At 44.1% G+C, this 20,077-nt stretch overlaps 2 protein-coding genes and 1 long non-coding RNA gene across 10 annotated transcripts in view; 1 reads left to right on the top strand and 2 right to left on the bottom strand.

Annotated features, from left to right (window-relative positions):
* Positions 1-13,522, bottom strand: part of LOC125725238 (uncharacterized) — a 110,613-nt gene extending 97,091 nt beyond the window's left edge. For 2 of the 4 annotated variants that reach the window (XM_049002007.1, XM_049002010.1), the window contains exons 1-2: positions 12,785-13,522; positions 10,562-11,243 (exon numbers count right to left, since the gene is read on the bottom strand). In XM_049002007.1, coding sequence (XP_048857964.1) covers positions 10,562-11,243; positions 12,785-12,822 — 720 coding nt within the window. In that variant the 5' untranslated portion in view covers positions 12,823-13,522. The remainder of the gene's footprint in view (positions 1-10,561; positions 11,244-12,784) is intronic. The other 2 variants (XM_049002008.1, XM_049002009.1) reach the window with 1 other exon arrangement.
* LOC125725217 (NACHT, LRR and PYD domains-containing protein 3-like) overlaps positions 1-20,077 on the top strand; it is a 457,448-nt gene that overhangs the window by 214,397 nt on the left and 222,974 nt on the right. The window lies entirely within an intron of this gene.
* Positions 17,396-19,425, bottom strand: LOC125725254 (uncharacterized). The gene is made up of 3 exons (XR_007387391.1): positions 19,355-19,425; positions 19,159-19,181; positions 17,396-17,448 (listed from the first exon to the last, which is right to left on the bottom strand). It is a non-coding gene; the product is annotated as an uncharacterized LOC125725254 (long non-coding RNA).

The following is a 20,077-nucleotide window of genomic DNA, read 5'->3' as shown; positions in this document are numbered from 1 at the left end:
TTTAGAATATTACTGTATATTTCCAAAATTTAATGATAAATTAAGATTTCCTTTGCTTTGAGAAATTTAAACAGAAAGTTATAACTCTGCTCTGTTATGTTTCAGTGTGAGCCTCTTTTGTCTGTGAATATACTCTGACCCATCGACTGTATAAAACATGGACACTTGTCTGCACTGCCTTCTGTTCTTAGGAAGTGAAGCAAACTTGGTGCATACAAGGTGCCAGAGAAAACATTTTCAAGAACCAGAACCTTTTTTCAAGAACCTGGAACTTCTATCATATTTTCACCCCAGGAACTTGGCCCGATTGTAGGTCCTAGGAGGTTTTTCCTTAATTTTTTTTAGTTCCTACTCCAGAAGATTTTCTTTTCACTCAACCAAGAGCTACTGGGTGGGGCTTATAGTGATAAACTTTGCTAATTGGTTCACCACAAGCCCCAGTGCCAACTTGCGGGAAAAGAGATGAGCAGATGTATTTTTTTTGTACCTAAGTTACACTAAAGGCATCAATGAGTAACTTTTTGCTTGTGTCCCCAAAGTTCTGCACCTGAAAATTCGATTGATAGCCAGTATCCTGTACGTCTGTCTAATATCAGTGGTTCCAGTCCTGAAACTTGCCAGCACTTATTAGTAGAATAACGTGACATCATTTTTAGTCTGTGGAGGTCGAGAGATTGTGGGAGGTCGAGAGTTTTGGGATCAGCAATATGTTATATGGGTATTTGTGGATTTTTCATGTTGCATTTCTGTAAAGGTACCTGCCATAGAGGTTGGTGTTGACAGTTTTCAGCTGGTTTCCAATAAATTTTGTCCTCATATTATGTGGGTGATTCTTTCAGCTCAATGAGACAGTAGGAAATACACACAGGTGCATCCTGCCATTCTGAAACTATTCTTTGGTAAGTTTTATATTTACAGAAGACATAAAAATGACAGGGCTGAATTATTTTGTTGCCAGCCTGGGCGGGGATTATAACCACCACCAAGTGTTATAACAGAACCATGTCAGGACACTAGGGGGCACTAAAGCATTGGGTAAGGGGAGATACAGGAAAAGGAGAGGATACAGAAGTAAAAGGCTGAGTCTGAATGCATCTGTGGTCGTGGTCTGTTGGAAATTCTAAGATTCACAGCAGAATATTATACATGGTGTCAGAAGACTGGCAGCAGGAGCCTGTGAGTCGAAAACCAACATTAGTTTGAAAGTCAGAGGAAATACAGAGGATCTGGCAATACTAGGGCCTGCTACAGTAAGTGAGGGAGCTGGCCAGCTTACAGATGCGTTTCCAAGAGGGGAGCAAAGAAAATAACATGAGAGGTGGAGCAGATATTTTCAGTAGAACCTCCAGGAAGCTTCAATTTTGACAGGCCAAGCAGCTGGACTTAGTGCCTACGATGCTCTGAGTGACTTTGAGGAGCTTCAGGAATATCTGAAAATACTGAGGAAGACCATTCAACTCGCTGCTGTACATGACTGGGGAGAAAAGCAATGACATGCTGGCTTTGTCTGAAGAACTGAAATAGTTTGCAGAGACGTTTACATTTACAGTATTTGGCAGACACCCTTAGCCAGAGCGACTTACATAAGTGCTTTAAGACGCTGCGATGAATTTTTCCGATACTAGCTCAATAAGGACCGAGGCTATGAATACCATCTATCTGAACACTGTTGAGAAAGTGCAACAATTATTATTTTTTTTTCTTGTACACATACACACACACGGAAAAGAGCTGAGTAAGAATGCAGAGTACTACTTCAGGTATTTCTGAAAAAGGAAAGTTTTGAGTTGTCGCTTGAAGACAGCCAAGGTTTCCGCTGTTCAGACGTCAAGTGGGAGTTTATTCCACCAACTAGGTGCCAGGACAGAGAAGAGCCGAGATGTGTGTCTTCCTTGTGCCTTGAGGGGTGGTGGGACCAGTCTAACAGTGCTGGAGGATCGGAGAGATGGGGGTGCAGTATGGGGTGTGATGAGGTCTTTTAGGTAGGATGGTGCCAGACCATTTTTGGCTTTGTATGTGAGCATCAGTGTTTTGAATTTGATGCGGGCAGCTACAGGAAGCCAGTGGAGGGAGCGCAGCAAAGGAATGGTGTGGGAACTTTGGAAGGTTGAAAACAAGTCGAGCAGCTGCATTCTGAAGCAGTTGGAGGGGACAGATGGCACGCAGTGGTAAACCCGCTAGAAGCGAGTTGCAGTAGTCCAGGCGTGAGATGACGAGGGACTGGACGAGTATCTGGGTAGCCTGAGTGGAAAGAAATGGACGTATCCAAAACCAAAAGCCCTGGCTGAGTATTTCATTATTAAACACATTATAATATATGAGAGAGCAAATTTTAACAGCCGAAATCAACAGGCAGGTGAATCAGCAGGAAGTTGTATTATAATATAGCGTTAGCTGAGGTGGCATCACCATATGCACTGTCAGCCCCTGGACATGGAGCTCTGTACACATGGAGGTGAGAGTCAGCTTGGCAGCAAAGGGCAGCCACCTGCAGTGGCACCTATGGAGCTGGGAGTTAAGGGCTCTGCTCAAGGGCCCAGAGACATGTGGCTGTTCTGCCAAAGCCAGGCTTGATCGAGCAACCTTCCGATCTTCCGAGGCTTAGCCCGCTCTGCCACATATTAGGATCTGTGTGGACCTAACAAGACTCAATGGAAGCGTCTGCTAAAAGAGGCACATACTCCCAGCTGTGGATGACACACTTGCCAAACTGGACGGAGCAGTAGTGATCTCCAAACGGGATGCCTGATCGGGATTCTGGCAGATACCCTCATATAAAGACTCCGAGCCCTTGATGACCTTCATTACTCTCCTTCAGCAGGTACTGTTTAAACAGACTGCCTTATGGGATCTCCTCGGCACTCGAGCACTTCCAGCTGAGAATCTCTCAGATTGTTTCAGGCACACCTAGAACAATGTGCTATACCGATGACATTTTGGTAATTGGCAAAGACCAGAGGGAGCATGACGATAGGCTATGCAAAGTTCCCCAGAAGTTTGAGAATGCAGACCTCACTCTAAATGAACACTGTGAGTTCAGAGTGAATGAAGTGAAGTTCCTGGGACATAAAATAAGCACTAAAGGGACTGAGGTGACCCCCGACAGCATTAAAGCCATTATCAACATGCCCAAACCTCAGAGTACTGAAGGAGTGAGACGCATCGTGGGGATGGTGAACTACATTGGCAGGTTTTCTCCCTGGCTGCCCCCAGCCAGATGGAGAATACAGACCAGTGATGTACATGTCTGTGTAGGAGTCTGACTCCCAGTGAAACCCGATACGCACTGATCAAAAGAGAGAAACTCCTGTGTCAGCAGATGCATCGTCATACAGCCTTGGAGGAGGGCTAATGCAGAGGCAGCCAGATGGAGAATACAGACCAGTGATGTACATGTCTGTGTAGGAGTCTGACTCCCAGTGAAACCCGATACGCACTGATCAAAAGAGAGAAACTCCTGTGTCAGCAGATGCATCGTCATACAGCCTTGGAGGAGGGCTAATGCAGAGGCAGCCAGATGGAGAATACAGCCCAGTGATGTACATGTCTGTGTAGGAGTCTGACTCCCAGTGAAACCCGATACGCACTGATCAAAAGAGAGAAACTCCTGTGTCAGCAGATGCATCGTCATACAGCCTTGGAGGAGGGCTAATGCAGAGGCAGCCAGATGGAGAATACAGCCCAGTGATGTACATGTCTGTGTAGGAGTCTGACTCCCAGTGAAACCCGATACGCACTGATCAAAAGAGAGAAACTCCTGTGTCAGCAGATGCATCGTCATACAGCCTTGGAGGAGGGCTAATGCAGAGGCAGCCAGATGGAGAATACAGACCAGTGATGTACATGTCTGTGTAGGAGTCTGACTCCCAGTGAAACCCGATACGCACTGATCAAAAGAGAGAAACTCCTGTGTCAGCAGATGCATCGTCATACAGCCTTGGAGGAGGGCTAATGCAGAGGCAGCCAGATGGAGAATACAGCCCAGTGATGTACATGTCTGTGTAGGAGTCTGACTCCCAGTGAAACCCGATACGCACTGATCAAAAGAGAGAAACTCCTGTGTCAGCAGATGCATCGTCATACAGCCTTGGAGGAGGGCTAATGCAGAGGCAGCCAGATGGAGAATACAGACCAGTGATGTACATGTCTGTGTAGGAGTCTGACTCCCAGTGAAACCCGATACGCACTGATCAAAAGAGAGAAACTCCTGTGTCAGCAGATGCATCGTCATACAGCCTTGGAGGAGGGCTAATGCAGAGGCAGCCAGATGGAGAATACAGACCAGTGATGTACATGTCTGTGTAGGAGTCTGACTCCCAGTGAAACCCGATACGCACTGATCAAAAAAGAGAAACTCCTGTGTCAGCAGATGCATCGTCATACAGCCTTGGAGGAGGGCTAATGCAGAGGCAGCCAGATGGAGAATACAGACCAGTGATGTACATGTCTGTGTAGGAGTCTGACTCCCAGTGAAACCCGATACACACTGATCAAAAGAGAGAAACTCCTGTGTCAGCAGATGCATCGTCATACAGCCTTGGAGGAGGGCTAATGCAGAGGCAGCCAGATGGAGAATACAGACCAGTGATGTACATGTCTGTGTAGGAGTCTGACTCCCAGTGAAACCCGATACACACTGATCAAAAAAGAGGCCCTTGGTGTGACACGGGCCTGTAAGTGAATGATCATATGTCTCTTGGGATTGGACGTCACGGTGCATACAGACCACAAGCCCCTGATCTCCTTGATAGGTTCTTGACCACTTGATGACTTTCCTCGAGGAACTCAGACTCAGACTGAGGATGAAAAGATTCAAATACAGAATCATTCATGTTACAGGATAACAACAGGTGGCAGCTGGTGTGTAACCACAAGCTCCACTCGGATCCGAAAACACAAGGGAGAGTGACACACTGGAAAGGGAGAGTGACACACTGGAAAGGGAGTGTGGAGTCCATATCGATTATGTCATGGAGCACATACCTGTGACAGAAAGAGTTTTTTTGTCTCTTAATTCTTGCAATTCCATTTCACATTTTCTCAGCTCAGTGTTTTTCTTGGGAGGAAACATGTGCTGATTCCAAAGTTTTAATTTTCTGTTCTAGTTCTGTCTCGAGAGCTTTTCCCTTTTTCCTTTTGTCTGCTGAATATGAAATTATTCTACCTCCAGTTACAGCCTTTGACGTCTCCCAGAGTCTGTAAGCAGAGATACCAGGCAGGTCATTTGTTTCAATAAATGTTGTCCAATCTTTTTTAATAACTTCTAAAAATAACTCTAGTAATGATGTATTCAGTCTCCACCGTGTAAAAGGTGGTGCACTAACTTTTACAGTGACCACATTTTTCTTAAGACGCCTTAAGGCGACGGTTGTTGTGCTGAGCAGCAGCACGTTTCACAAACATCTACATTAAGTGCTTTTGCAGGCTGGTTCTCAGTGCTGAGATCAGCTAGATTCCACAGACGCTCATCTGCCACGGCTGATCGCTGGTGATTTTTTACAAGTTTCAATGCTGAAAAGCTGCGCTCACAGCCTGCAGTCCTCACTGGCAAAACAACAGCAATCTGACACAGATGATAAAGTCCAAAGAAGAAGTCCTTAAAGGAGCCAGGATCCTCACTGACTCTGTCAGACTGCATGGCTTCACTTTACTATCTGCTCTGTTTCTCTCCAGTCTTTATATCTGTTGTATCTCACTTTCCAAGCCTTGCAAATCAGAGCCACCTGCCTCAGCCACTAACAAAAGCAGCTCCTCCTTTAAGAGTCGTTGTCTGATGGCTTAGTGCTTGTATGCCGCTCATTATGTTACAGCTGGAGTTTGAGAAGCACCTGTCCATCTCCCTCATCATGGACTCCATGCTGGGAATAAACGCTCCTTTTCTGAAGGCGTCTTTGCTGTTAACATGTCTTTGCTGTCCAGGTGTAGATGTGACAAGACGATCATATGGTCTGCTTGAGCTGTGTTTGGTTCTTTTTGGTTTGACAGTGGCAGAAATGCGGCGATCACTGCATGTTTCAGTCACTGTACCCCACAGCTCAGTAAAGCTGTCCTCTTTGCGATATTCTTCAAAGGTCTGTCTGAGGGTGTCAGTGAGGTCGGCTGCTTTGCGAAGATCAGCCTTAGGTGACTGGAGCATGTCTGGCAGAAACTTTGCTTGACCGAGCACCTTTCTGAACACTACAAGGAGCCCTACAAAATTCAAGTCAATCTGAGACTGCAGTCCTCTAGCCTCTGCAACTCTCTGGGGATTCGGCATCATCTAAAATCTCACCTGGCAGCCTTAGTCCAGCACTCAGCCTCTCCGTAAGATTTCTACACGCAGCACGGCAGCAGGCCCATCTAGTCTCACTGAGCCTTTGCAGTTCCCCTGGGCCCCACTGAACATTTCTTTATATACATCCAGCCATTTCTTGTGAACATATGAGCCTGACATGAACACACACAGTCTTTCCAGCAAAGAGGAGAAAACATGCAGCTACAGGGACATTTTTCGCATAGTCAACAATGACAAATGCAAACAGTGTGGGCTGCAGTGAACATAAAATGCATATCTGGCAACCTCTCTAACTCCTGTTTGGACCCCAGAGCATCTGCCACTCATGACCTTCACTGCTTTGGCCACCAGCTTCTCTCTGTATTCCAGCCCAAACTTATCCAGACATAGAAACGAATAGAATAGAATAGAATAGAATGGCTACTTCATTGTCCTTGAGAACATACACCGGTTAGTTCACATCAGAGCAAAATTACGTTGCATTGACTCATCATCGGAGCAGCAGAGTGAATTAAAAAAAGAATATATAGTGGAATTAACATAGAATATGCATAAAAATATATCAACAGCACTATAGCAGCAAACACCAGTCTACATCAGCGTTTCAGACATATTGCACTAGACAATTGAAAAAAAGCAGCTCTGGAAAGTGACGTGTGGATGGATGGAAGAGAAGTCCCGATGATCCTCTCTGCAGGCCTCACCACTCTCTGCAGCCATTTCCTGTCTGAGGCTTTCGAGCTGCCAAACCAGATGGAGATACAGCTGGTCAGCACGCTCTCTATGGTGCCTCGGTAGAAGGTGCTGAGGATGGGAGAGGAAAGCTCTCTTCACCCGGAGGAGGAAGTACAAACGCTACTGAGCCCGTTTAACCGGTGATGTTGTGTTTGGTGACCAGTCCAGATTGTCAGTTATCTGCACCCCCAGGAATCTGACGCTGCTGACCACCTCCACAGCACTGTTGTCTGTTTGTCTGAGTTTTCACCAGGCGCTGTAGTTTCCTCCCACGGTCCAAAAGCATTCAAGAGGGGTTGAATGGTGAGTCTAAATTGGTCCTGTAGTTGTGTGTGCACCCTGTGGTGTGTTGGTGATTCCCCAGGGTTGGTTCCCACTTGTGCCCAGTGTTCTTGGGATAGGTTCCAGTCCCCAGGCAACCCCAGCTGGAATTAAGTGGCTTCAGAAAATGGATGGATGGACACTTAACCCCCTGTAGAAGCCCATGTAAACTGATATGGTTACTTTTTCCACGCTACATTTATCATATTGGGAAAAATTCAAATGCATAGCAGCGGCCCTTCTACCTCCGACGAGCTAAAAGGTGTGGCACAAGTCCCCTTATCCTCAGGACACTTTATAACTGTGTCATCAAGAGCATCCTAACTGGATGCGTCGCCGGCTGGTATGATAGCCACACCACCTACCCCAGCAAAGCTCTGCAAGTAGCAGCACGGTGTGGGGAATATAATTATGAGATGAGCTTCCTGTCAGGGTCAGCTCCTGTTGTCCCAGTCTTGCATCCATAGCTTCTGGCTTTGACCTTGAATAGGATAAGTGCTACAGCCAACGGATGGATATTCCATACTTACATGCACTCCACACATTAATGTCAAATGAGAGTATAATTTTCTTTACATGCACTATTAAGTATTAACATGGTCTATATGAGTAATTATGTAACTAATATTAAATAAATTTAAAGAATATATACCATGCAGTGTTGGCCTCCCATCTGCAGGGTAGGCCACACGAATCCCAGCCATAGTCTGTGCCTATGTGTATAGACTTTGCATGTCCTGAATATGTCACATTAGACATGGATTGATATCAAGCTTGGTACTTCATGATTAAAGCTAAATCAATAACGTAAAACATTCCCATTTAAATATTCAATTGCTTGGAAAAAGGCCTATTTACCAATTAAACCCGTAGCAATAGCACATAAATCCATTAAATACACAGCTTAAGTTTAATTTGGTCTCAGATATTACAAAACCTCATGAATAATACACTGACATTAGGTCTATATATTTGTGTGTTTTTTTCCCATTAGCCTAGCCTACTTTTTGTCTCTGGGGAAAAGGATACGAATGAACCCGCATGTACGCTAAACATGACTTTATACACAAACACGGAATGTAGTGTCCAGTGTTCAAACTCATTGATTTCAGGTCATTTTCACCTGTTGAAATGATTGAAGACAACAAAAAGATCATTTAAAGCATAAATGCATTTATTTTCTAATTAGATGTCAGCAAAACATTAAACATTTGTATGTAGTAATTGCAAGAAAACAAAAAGAAAACAAAATGTACCATTTTAAGTTTCTGGTACTGTGACATAACACTGATATCAGCGCATTCAACAACGTTACACATGACAGGCTAAACTATTCCTTCTAAGCTAGGTATCCTAAACTCAGTACGTCCAAACAAAAGCAAAAACAGAAATACTGTCACAGGTCCAGGGCGGATTGAGAGCGACAGCGTGTCATGGAGCAAGCAGAAACAGAGAGTGGACGACTCACTCAGGGATTCAAAGGAGGAAAGGGGATAAACACTAGAGACACTAATAAAAACAAAAGCAGACCACGAGGGGTCAAAAACAAGACAAGGAACAACAGTAATCAAATAAGAAATCGGTCGGTGGGTCACAAGCTTTTTTTTTTTTTTTTCCCTCCACCACCCCCCCTCTGCGGAGGACCACTTTATTGTGCCCGAGATGTTATTTCAGGTGGAGTCTAAGACCCAACCTGACACGTGTGTATAGACAAACAGGCACACACATATACAAGCATACGTTCCCACCCTCATGCAGACATAAACAAATATTTACACATTCACCCAACATTTAGACACACAGAAATGAACGCTGTACACATACTCTCACTCCCCATATATACTCTATGTGGACCCCTATTTTTCCTCTGGCGAGGAGACCAGAAGATCACCCCGGACCCCGCAGCAGCCGAGAAGCCCACCAGCCCAGACCCCGACCAGACGGCCAGCTCTTCCTCTCAGCCCCCAGCCCCAAATGGCGAACAGGGAACGGGGGTGTGAAAAGACCCCATGCCCCCCTTTGCCCGCTCAGATGTGGTGTTGGTGTGTGTTGTTCTAAAGTGCTTTTAAAACAGGTGAAGGGCATGGCACTAACCACCCCCTGCCGACCAACAGCTGGTGTTAGCTCGGCCTCTCCCCAGAGCCTTCAATGTCTATGTGTGATTAAAATTGAGGTGTGGGCCCAGGCACCAGAGGTAAGGCTGAATGAACAGACCGCCCTCTGGATGCCATTCTGTGTGCCCATCCCCAACGCCCTAAATGTATGTGTCATGAGAGAGTCAGTAATGAGAGTGTCTACGTTGTAGTGTATGAATGAGGTACAGGTGGTCGCGAGGGGACAGAGGAGGAATACCTACCCTGCATCCCAGCAACGCACCTACACCTCAAAGCCCTACATGTGTGGTGGTGTGATGGAGCGGGAGGAGGGAAGCATTTAGGGATGGGGAGGAAAGGAATGGGGGGGGGGGCAAAATACCTCCCCCACCGGAGCCAGCTCCCCCGCTGACCCCCATAAGCACTCCCCGTTCCCCGAAATCCATCCAGGGAGGGGGGCCCAGGCCCATCCAGACCGGGGCCCAAGGCAGCAGCACCACCGGGCCCCACAGAGCCCAAGGCGCCCCACCGGACCCCACTACAAAGGAAAAGCTACCCCCGCCCCAGCATTCAGTCAACTCCCAGACTGCACAAGACAAAAGACATCCAAAGACATTGTACCTCTCTGAAAGGTAGAAACGTTTCACTGCTCGTCCAAGCAGCTTTGCATGTGCAAATGCACAACCCCTCACTCAACAGAGGTAGAGGCATTAGGCACAACCTGTCTCCAATTTAACCTGCGGCCCTCTCATCATTTGCCAAAACAAAAATAATTCCCAGGAAAAAAACAGACCCAATTCACACCTCCACCAGGTGGACCACCCTTAACGACCCACTCTATTGGAGTAGGAGGGACTGGTTACATCTACCCGCAACTCCCCCCCCCCACTTTTTTCACTCAACGAGCCCCCTTAGACTACTTACCCAGGAGGATAAATATGTGGACACTTACTACCTCCCTCAGTCTGAAGAAGCTGCTTGGATGAGCAGCGAAACGTTTCTAACTTTCAGAGACAAGTCCAGTTGCCACGAGTCAACCACCAGAGAGTATGGTCTAAGGTTGCCTGGTCCTTCTGTTCCTCTGTGGTGAAGGGTACCTTAAGGGTACCTTCACCACATTGCCATTTGACACTGACACCTTCACATTGCCTGCTTCTAAATCGCCAATGATCAGTTCTTCCAATAATAATTTGTCCACCTTAGTTTCAACAATATCCAAATTTATAGCATTCAGCTGGATTTCACTGTTTATAACTTCTACTGCCACATCCACAATTTCCAATTCAAATTCTTTTTCAAAAGCCTTTTCTCTAGTCTCCTCCACTTCAACTTCTCCAATTTGTACTTGCACAATTTCACAATTAAATTTACTTTGATCTAAATATTCGAGATCAAACTGGCAGAGGTCTACCAGCACAGCTCCTATCTTCAGACTGTCTTGATGGTTGTCTACAGGCTTTATGGAGATTGTCCTGTTATTTATCACAAAAGCCTCCAACCCATGTACATCTATCCCTTTATCCCTCCCAAGCTGGCTAGTGGGTGGAGTTACTTGGGAGCACTCCTCTTCATCACCCCAGCAGATGATCTCTTCCCACTTGTCCCAGGCTGCCCAATAAGCATCATCCGTCCAGCTAACTGCCTTGGCAATTCGCCTTCGGGAATGTGACTCAGTGGAACTGTCAGCCTGGTCAGAAGGTGATTCTGCTGGGGAGCACAGCTCTTTCTCATCTCCCCAGTCAATCACCTCTCCCCACTTGTCCCAAGTTGCCCAGTATCTGTCGTCGCTCCAGCAAACAGCTTTCTCCATTCGTCTGATTCTGAATGAGGAAAAACAACATACAGGCAATGCAATGGAGCTGTCAGTCACTCCTGACATGTGGACTACACTTCTGCACTGACCCACACCTTCCCAATCAACAACCGCATTACTGCACAGGCAGAGCTGCTATCTTTGGTCAGCTGGCTGGCGTGAGATTCTCAATTCCAGACAAGTCTGCACATTCATCTCCATATGTGTAACAGTCTTACTACCTTGTAAATAGTCTGGAGGGTTTGCAGACTACCCCAACACTTTTGATGCAGCTAATTTTAGGTTTATAATGGAACAAAACAGATTGACTACAAGACATCTTGAGTGAGGGTTGGCAACCCTGCATATGACACTAACTAACCTGCACATAAAATTTAAATATAATCCAAACAATATACGGAATTTTACACAAACATATTTCAATATACAGTCATACCTCGGCTCACGAACTTAGTTCCTGACCTGAAAAGTGCGTGACCTCAATCAATTTCTCCCATTTCAAATAATGTAAATATGTATTATGTTCAATATGTTTAAACCACAGAAACGCTGCATTTTCTTCAATTTTTAATATTTTTCTGTGACCAAGAATCCATCCATCCATTTTCCAAACCGCTTATCCTACTGGGTTGCCTATCCCGGAAGCAATGGGCACGAGGCAGGGAAAAATCGAGGATGGGGGGGCCAGCCCATTGCAGGGCACACTCACACACCATTCACTCACACATGCACTCCTACGGGCAATTTAGCAAGTACCCGGAGGAAAGCCCACGACGACATGGGGAGAACGCGACCAAGAATATAGACTTAAATTAAAATAACCTTACTTGTAACAAATAATGCTGTTGGCACGTCGAACTGTCGGTGCAGCGGTAAGAAAATCGGGAGAAGACTAACAATAATAGAGGATTTATAAATGGAAAAATAAGTTCACACAACACGTTATTCACCATGAACTAGGACATATCGCCGTCTTTCTCTTTACGTCACTCTATACATACATACATACATACACTTCGAGCACGCGCAGTACAACTCAACACCCCCTACCGTACAATCAAATTATGACAGACTGTGCACATATAACTGAGAGCATACATTTACATTTACATGCTAACAAATGCTAAATTAAATAAAACATTAAAACTGAGCATACGCTGGTCGCTCGAAAGACGCCAAAACACGGAAAAGAACCACAAAACATCCCACCAAAAAACTAAACAATCAACATTAAAAGACTGAGTAACAGTCAAATGCAGTAATTTCGAAAATATGATTTTTTTTAATTATTATTATACTGGACATTTCTTCGCGTTTCGGGTGGTTCTTTGGGGAGCTTTCATTGGACCCTTTTCGGGACGTTTGTGGGTTCGCGGCCCGAAACACGGTTCGACAACCGGTACAAAACATTTTGGAACATTTGGTTCGTAACCCGATTTATTCGTGATCAGGACAGTTCGTGGGTCGAGGTACCACTGTACATACAAAGACAGATACTAAATAATAAGATAAGTTATACGATAAAATGGGAGCAGAAATGCAACGTACCTTGCCATCTTGGTGCAGAAAAGCAAGTGAAGCCGCATCTTTCAAACCGGTAGCTTCCCACGTGCGGAGGCATCAAATGTAACCAAGCAACAACATAACTAAATAATAACATCATAATACGTATAGTTGTTATATAATAATGACAGTTTTATAAGTTTTTTATTTACTTGTAGAAGTAAATAAGAAAAAAAATTGTGTAAGAACTGCAAAGCAAGAATATAGTAGTAAGCATGAATCACACATTCAGCTCTGGATAATATCAGACAATGACTTAAAGACACGTGAAATGAACTGCACTCTTGGAGTCTGTCTCTCCCCAAAGCACTATGCACGGTAACTTGTTTAATATGGGAATTATAAAATGACACTTTGGTAACATTGCAAACTGTTGTATCGCGATACATAGCGATCAGTATGTCGAACTGTCACGCCCAGCTCGTACGATCCTCATGTGTGCCATGCCCCCCTGATTATCCACGTGTGCTTCCCCATTATACCCAGCTGTGTCCGATTATTTTCGCCCAGTCCTGTCTATTTCAGTCCATGTCTTGCTTTCGTTCCTGGTCCGTCATTGATGTTAGTTAGTCGATGTTCGTGCTTCGTCCCGTTTTAGTGCTAATAAATCCCAGTTTCCCCGTGTTCTGCCTGCCTGTTTCCTGTCCGTGCGATCGCGCTCGCAACCAGCCCGAAACCTGACATGAACAAGGTTATACATCACACAAGCTTCCCACAAGAACCTGTAATTAGACTAAGCGCGTACCACACTGGGCCCGGCTGCCTTATACCGCAACCGAGCACGATCGCATCCTGCCCCCCTCCCCAGTTCTGCCCCCCCCGTTGCACTTATTGGTCCGGACGCGAGCACGTTTTGTCATCAACCTGCAACTTTTTGTGAGAAAGAAACATAAGAAGCAAAGCTGTGTACCACAGTAGGGTAAAATTCATGGTTAATTTCGTGGCTTATTTGGGGCGGTTTTGAGTATGATGACACACACAGATTTGTCAAGTATACAAAGCAGAGGTTTTTATTTATTCGTGCTGCACGTATAGGAAGATCCACACTTTATCAAATATCTCAGGCAGACTGATGCTGCGCGGGATACCGGTGCCAAAAAGGTATTGCGGTACCGCATTTTTGAAAGCTGTTCGGTATTACATTACATTACATTTCTTCAGTACTTGTACTAATTACACTATTTTCGCTTCCGCTAACTATGGGATCATGACGATGGACTCTATATAGCAAAACCACTGCCGAAACTAAGTTATACACTAAGTTAGATCTGCACCCATCATGCTATATAAAATACTAAAACGTCAGCTAGTTAAGTATGATGTCCATAGCTTCACGTCAGTGATTTATGTCAGGGATATACATTGACGTCATCAAAGTTTGATGTTTGAATAATAAATAGATAATAAAGCATAATGTGCTGCGTGGGAAGTGTTTTATATGTGATCAGGTCATCAGAGCTGTATTATGGGATGTCACTAAGACAGGTAATGCTAATACTTAAAAGTAAATAGCATAATCATACAATGATAAGAAAGAGAATAAGGCAAAAACATTTCTTGAAATTTGGCCTGAGGGTGGCGCTAGAGTGATGGATGGATTGAACCCAAAATTGGTATGAATAGTTGGAACTGACCTCTATTGATGTGCCAAATTTAAAAAAAGTTGCCAATCAGCTCTATGGGCTGCCATAGACTCCCATGGCAAAAAGCATAATAATAGTGAAAACTACTAAAAACTATAGGTATCATAATAATAATAATAGACTGTCATCTCTAAATTGCTTAAAGTGTGTGAGTGAGTGCATTCCCTGCAATGGACTGGCATCCCATCCAAAAGTATACCATTGTGTCCTATGCTACCTGGGATAAGCTCCAGGCCCTCGTCTCCAGGATATGCGGTACGAGGATGGATGAATAATAATCATGTTTATTTCAATTTCAATTATTGGCAAATATAAACATGTACCAAGGATAATAGCAATAAATACAGTATGCCAAAATAAATGCTAGAGGAGAATCCTGCAATTCCTGCCCCATTCCTGGGTCTGGGGAGTTTATTCTCACTGAGATTGCATAGGATTCCTCTGGCTGCTGTTTTTCTCCCGTACACGTGAAGTGCTACTTCTTCATTGCCCACATGTGAGCCAGTATGTGAGCCCTGATCCAGGCTACCATCCCGCCCAAGGCATTTCCTCTGTATGCTGCTTCCTGCAGCCCTGCAGTGGATAAAAGGAAAGGACAATGGTTTGTTGATTTATAGCACATATATTATTATATTTTATATTGTTCAAATATACATTACTCAGTAATAACTCAGTAACTACTCAAGTACAAATGATGAACAAATACAGTAACTGTTATGATTAAGAATGAACGAACGTGGGATCAGTATATAACTAATACTTTCTGGTTAATTAATAAATTAAGTAAGAGTGTACTACTTCAGGGGCGGCATGGTGGTGCTGTCTTGCACGGCTCGTACGATCCTCGTGTGTGCCACGCCCCCTGATTACCCACGTGTGCTTCCCTGGTCTTGCCCAGCTGTGTCCACTTATTTTCGCCCAGTCTCGTCTATTTCAGTCCATGTCTTGCCTTAGTTTCTGGTCCGTCATTGATGTTAGTTAGTCTTAGTGCTGTCTGCTCCGTCCCGATCCCGAATAAATCCCCGTTTTCCCCGTACTCCGCCTGCTTGCCTGCTTCCTGCCCGCTTGTCAGCCTGTGCGCACTACCCGCTTTAACCAGCGAACTCTGACAGATGCACTGGTTAGCACTGTTGCCTCACACCTCTGGGACCCGGGTTCGAGTCTCTGCCTGGGTCACATGTGTGTGGAGTTTGTTTGTTCTCCCCATGTCGTCGTGGGGTTTCCCCCCACAGTCCAAAAAACATGCTGAGGCTAACTTGAGTTGCTAAATTGCCCATAGGTGTGTGTGTGAGAGTGAATGGTGTGTGTGTGCCCTGCGACAGGCTGGCCCCTCATCCTGGGTTGTTCCCTGCCTTGTGCACATTGCTTCCGGGATAGGCTCCGGACCCCCTGCGACCCAGTAGGATTGGAAGCGGTTTGGAAAATAGATGGATGGATGTACTACTACATTATTTGTGCCCCCTCAAGTAAAGTGTTGCTCCTAACTCATCTGGTCTTTTTATATGTTGTTAAAACATACTGAATTAATCCCTGCAAGAAATTCTTTGAGTGGGTTAGAGAGAAAATGCAGGAGACTGAATCCAGGACCTCAGCTATATCTTTTTTAAGTGTTTACCTGTAAACAGTCAAGACTTAACTATATGGGCTCATACTAAAATTAAAAATTCATGGCAAAGTGTTACTCCATTTTGAACAATATGAGCAGAGTATGCACAACCTTTTTATGTGAGACACAGCTATATGTACTATATATTTGTGCTTCCCCTAGACTTCCTGAGACCTTAAATAGTGTGACATTTGCAATAGCGATAGCCTTCGTTTTAAAGATGACTTTTCATGTTTTCACTTGAAATCATGTGGAAAGATCACATCTCCACGCACAAAGCTCTTTCATATTTCCTGAGAGCCATATTTCATATTTGCTGGCGAGCTGTCTCAAAATTTTATCAGTTCTATTCCAGCCCCCTATAATGCCTCTGCAAAGACTGAAAAAGATCCATCAAACGGTTATTGAATTATGGTCTTAGCAGGGTCAAGCATCAAAACTGCTGCTTTTTTCATTATCACTATGTGGCGCTGCTTCCATTTTGGGACTGTTTCAAAATTAAATCAGTTCTAGTTCCTCACCAATACCTGTACAAAGTTTGAAAAGGATTCGTCGAACGGTTTTTGAGTTATTGGCTTGCATGCCAAAGTATCTGCAGCGACAGGGGAACAGTGCTAAAACCAAAAGTATTCCCTGAAGGCCAGGGAATACCATCCATCCATCCATTTTCTAAACCGCTTATCCTACTGGGTCGCGGGGGGTCCGGAGCCTATCCCGGAATCAATGGGCACGAGGCAGGGAACAACCCAGGATGGGGGGCCAGCCCATCACAGGGCACACTCACACACCATTCACGCACACATGCACTCCTACGGGCAATTTAGCAACTCCAATTAGCCTGAAGGCCAGGGAATACAACAAAGGTAATTTATGCTTACAGATCTGAAATCAGCAGACCACATTTATGTACCATCATGTATGTTAAGTTCTTGTTGCTGTTAAGCGGAGAACTACTACACGGGAGAGAAGTATCCAGGCTGAAAAATATCTTCTGGAATTTTACTGAGGTCAGCATGTTATTGGCCCCAAAGTGGCATTCCCATATCAGTTGAAATATGCAATTGTCTGCATGCATAAACTTGCCTCTTACGCCATACTCCATGCTAGGAAATAGCTATGAAAAGATTGTCCTCGTACTCACCTCAATCTGGGAATACTATTGTTGTTAAATAGCTATGCATAAGATTACATTTGCCATGGCTGAGACTGAATCACTTTCAATCACTACATGATGGTTATTAGGCATTTAATTACTAGCGGCTGTCAGTGATTGTTAATTGCTGTATAGTAACTTGGGAGAATGACACTGTGGATGCTGGAGCAACCGATTCTGTGTGCACACTCACCCCTTTAATACGATGACAGTGTAGTTCTGCTTTAGCGGGATGATTACTGTGCATCTGGTGACAAAGATTTACGATGGATAATTTAAAACCCAAGTACTGGAATACTTTGCCAAACAGAATATCCTGATGAGCAAATTAATTTCATTATGAAACTTTAAAATAAAAGTTATTTTTGGTGATGGTAACTTTCAATTCCCCACGATTCCCCAGTTCCAGTCCTGCAGGCCTAGTCTGCACCCAGATTTTAATACTCAAACACCTTATTCAGCTCACCAGCCAATTGCCAGGTTTAGTAGGTGTATTTGACAGGTCCTTGCAAACTGGTTCTCCAGGACTGGAATTGGGGAAGCCTGATATATAACATTATATACTGTACAGGTCCTTCTCAAAAAATTAGCATATTGTGAAAAAGTTCATTATTTTCTGTAATGTACTGATAAACATTAGACTTTCATATATTTTAGATTCATTACACACAACTGAAGTAGTTCAAACCTTTTATTGTTTTAATAATGATGATTTCGGCAAACAGCTCATGAAAAAGTGCTCCAAAATCTCCTGATAGCTAGCTGCATTGACCCTGCCCTTGATAAAACACAGTGGACCAACACCAGCAGCTGACATGGCACCCCAGACCATCACTGACTGTGGGTACTTGATTTCCGAATGACATGCAAAATTTGCTTTCATCCGAAAAAAGTACTTTGGACCACTGAGCAACAGTCCAGTGCTGCTTCTCTGTAGCCCAGGTCAGGCGCTTCTGTCATTTGGAAATCAAAATTTTGGAGCACTTCATGCTTCCATCTGCTGAAAAGCTTTATGGAGATGAAGATTTTATTTTTCAGCACGACCTGGCACCTGCTCACAGTGCCAAAACCACTGGTAAATGGTTTACTGACCATGGTATTACTGTGCTCAATTGGCCTGCCAACTCTCCTGACCTGAACCCCATAGAGAATCTGTGGGATATTGTGAAGAGAAAGTTGAGAGACGCAAGACCCAACACTCTGGATGAGCTTAAGGCCGCTATTGAAGCATCCTGGACCTCCATAACACCTCAGCAGTGCCACAGGCTGATTGCCTCCATGCCACGCCGCATTGAAGTAGTCATTTCTGCAAAAGGATTCCCGACCAAGTATTGAGTGCATAACTGAACATAATTATTTGAAGGTTGACTTTTTTGGTATTAAAAACACTTTTCTTTTATTGGTCGGATGAAATATGCTAATTTTTTGAGATTTTGGGTTTTCATGAGCTGTATGCCAAAATCATCAATATTAAAACAATAAAAGGCTTGAACTACTTCAGTTGTGTGTAATGAATCTAAAATATATGAAAGTCTAATGTTTATCAGTACATTACAGAAAATAATGAACTTTTTCACAATATGCTAATGTTTTGAGAAGGACCTGTATAACCCCCCCACAGCCAGATGCCACTGTAACCAAATAATCAATGTTATTCACTTCACATGTTATGGCTGATCAGTGTATAACCTCTGTATCTCAGTTACGTTTCAGACTGTTTTGCTACATTGTGCAGATTAATATACTGTGTTTATAATACATTTCAAAATTTCCCAAAATTCAGCACATTGTCAGTTTCACTGGCCAACACACTGATCATTGTAACATCATCAAGTTCTTTAGCCAAATTAGGTGTGCTGGGCAATGGGAAACCTGACACTGCAGTACAGTGAATTATGCAGCTGCACTGGGAAAATGTAAAAACACATTTTACCTCCAAGGGCCACTGTTCTCCCACCTTTTTTCAGCAGTCTTACACGTCTGTAAACACATAAAATATGTTTGCACATATACTGTACTGATCCTGGTAGGATTAAGATGGCAAAAATATCAATTGGGCTGGTGACTGCACAATATTTTAGAAGCTAAATTATGAAATGTATGACTATATATATTACACAATGATAAGGTATAAATACAGATAAGCTACATACCGTTGGAGTGAAGCTGAAGTCCTTCTCTCTTCTAGACAATGGAATCAGTAGAAATTAAGTTTTGCCACGACATGAGAAGCCAGGAAAGTGAAGCAGAACATGAACAGGAACATTTTTCAGCCTTGGCTGACTAGGTCTGTATTCCGGACATTACATTCATGATTTAATTTGACTGCAGGGGGCTTGAATAATTTTAACTTGCTTGCAGGTTCCCTATGTACAGTATGTATTACCTTTCCTGACCTTCGGAGGTCCTCCCTCCTGTTTCGGAGCATTTTTAAGGCTTTTTTCAGAATTTCCTGCTCTTTGCCGACGAGGCTGCAGGGCAACTCTGCTGTGACCTTGAAATTGCATTAAATATTCTGTTAAAACACTTTATTTGGTGTTTTACCTTGTGAATTGAAATTTTAAGCGCTCATTGTGCTTTATGTGGTAAAAAGGTAAAATAGAGAAATTAAACTATTTGATTAGAGACATTGATTCTAAACAATTTTATGAGGCACAAACTTTGCTTATGACAGGGTTCCAGTCAATTTCCGCTCCCTTGCAGGCAGTGGTCCACATTTTTGATGCACCCAGGGATGACCTTATAACAGCCTGGTGGAGTTGTGTAGAAAAAAGAAAGATATTGTCACGATCACCGTGGAAAGTGGGCCATCGAGCGGGCTGGCGAGCGAGCGGGCAAAAAGAAGGCAGGCAGGTAGAAGGACCAGGCGGGAAGGC

Source organism: Brienomyrus brachyistius, unplaced genomic scaffold, assembly GCF_023856365.1.
Source record: "Brienomyrus brachyistius isolate T26 unplaced genomic scaffold, BBRACH_0.4 scaffold63, whole genome shotgun sequence".
NCBI classification, from domain to species: Eukaryota; Metazoa; Chordata; class Actinopteri; order Osteoglossiformes; family Mormyridae; genus Brienomyrus; species Brienomyrus brachyistius.
This window is presented reverse-complemented; position numbering and strand designations above follow the sequence as displayed.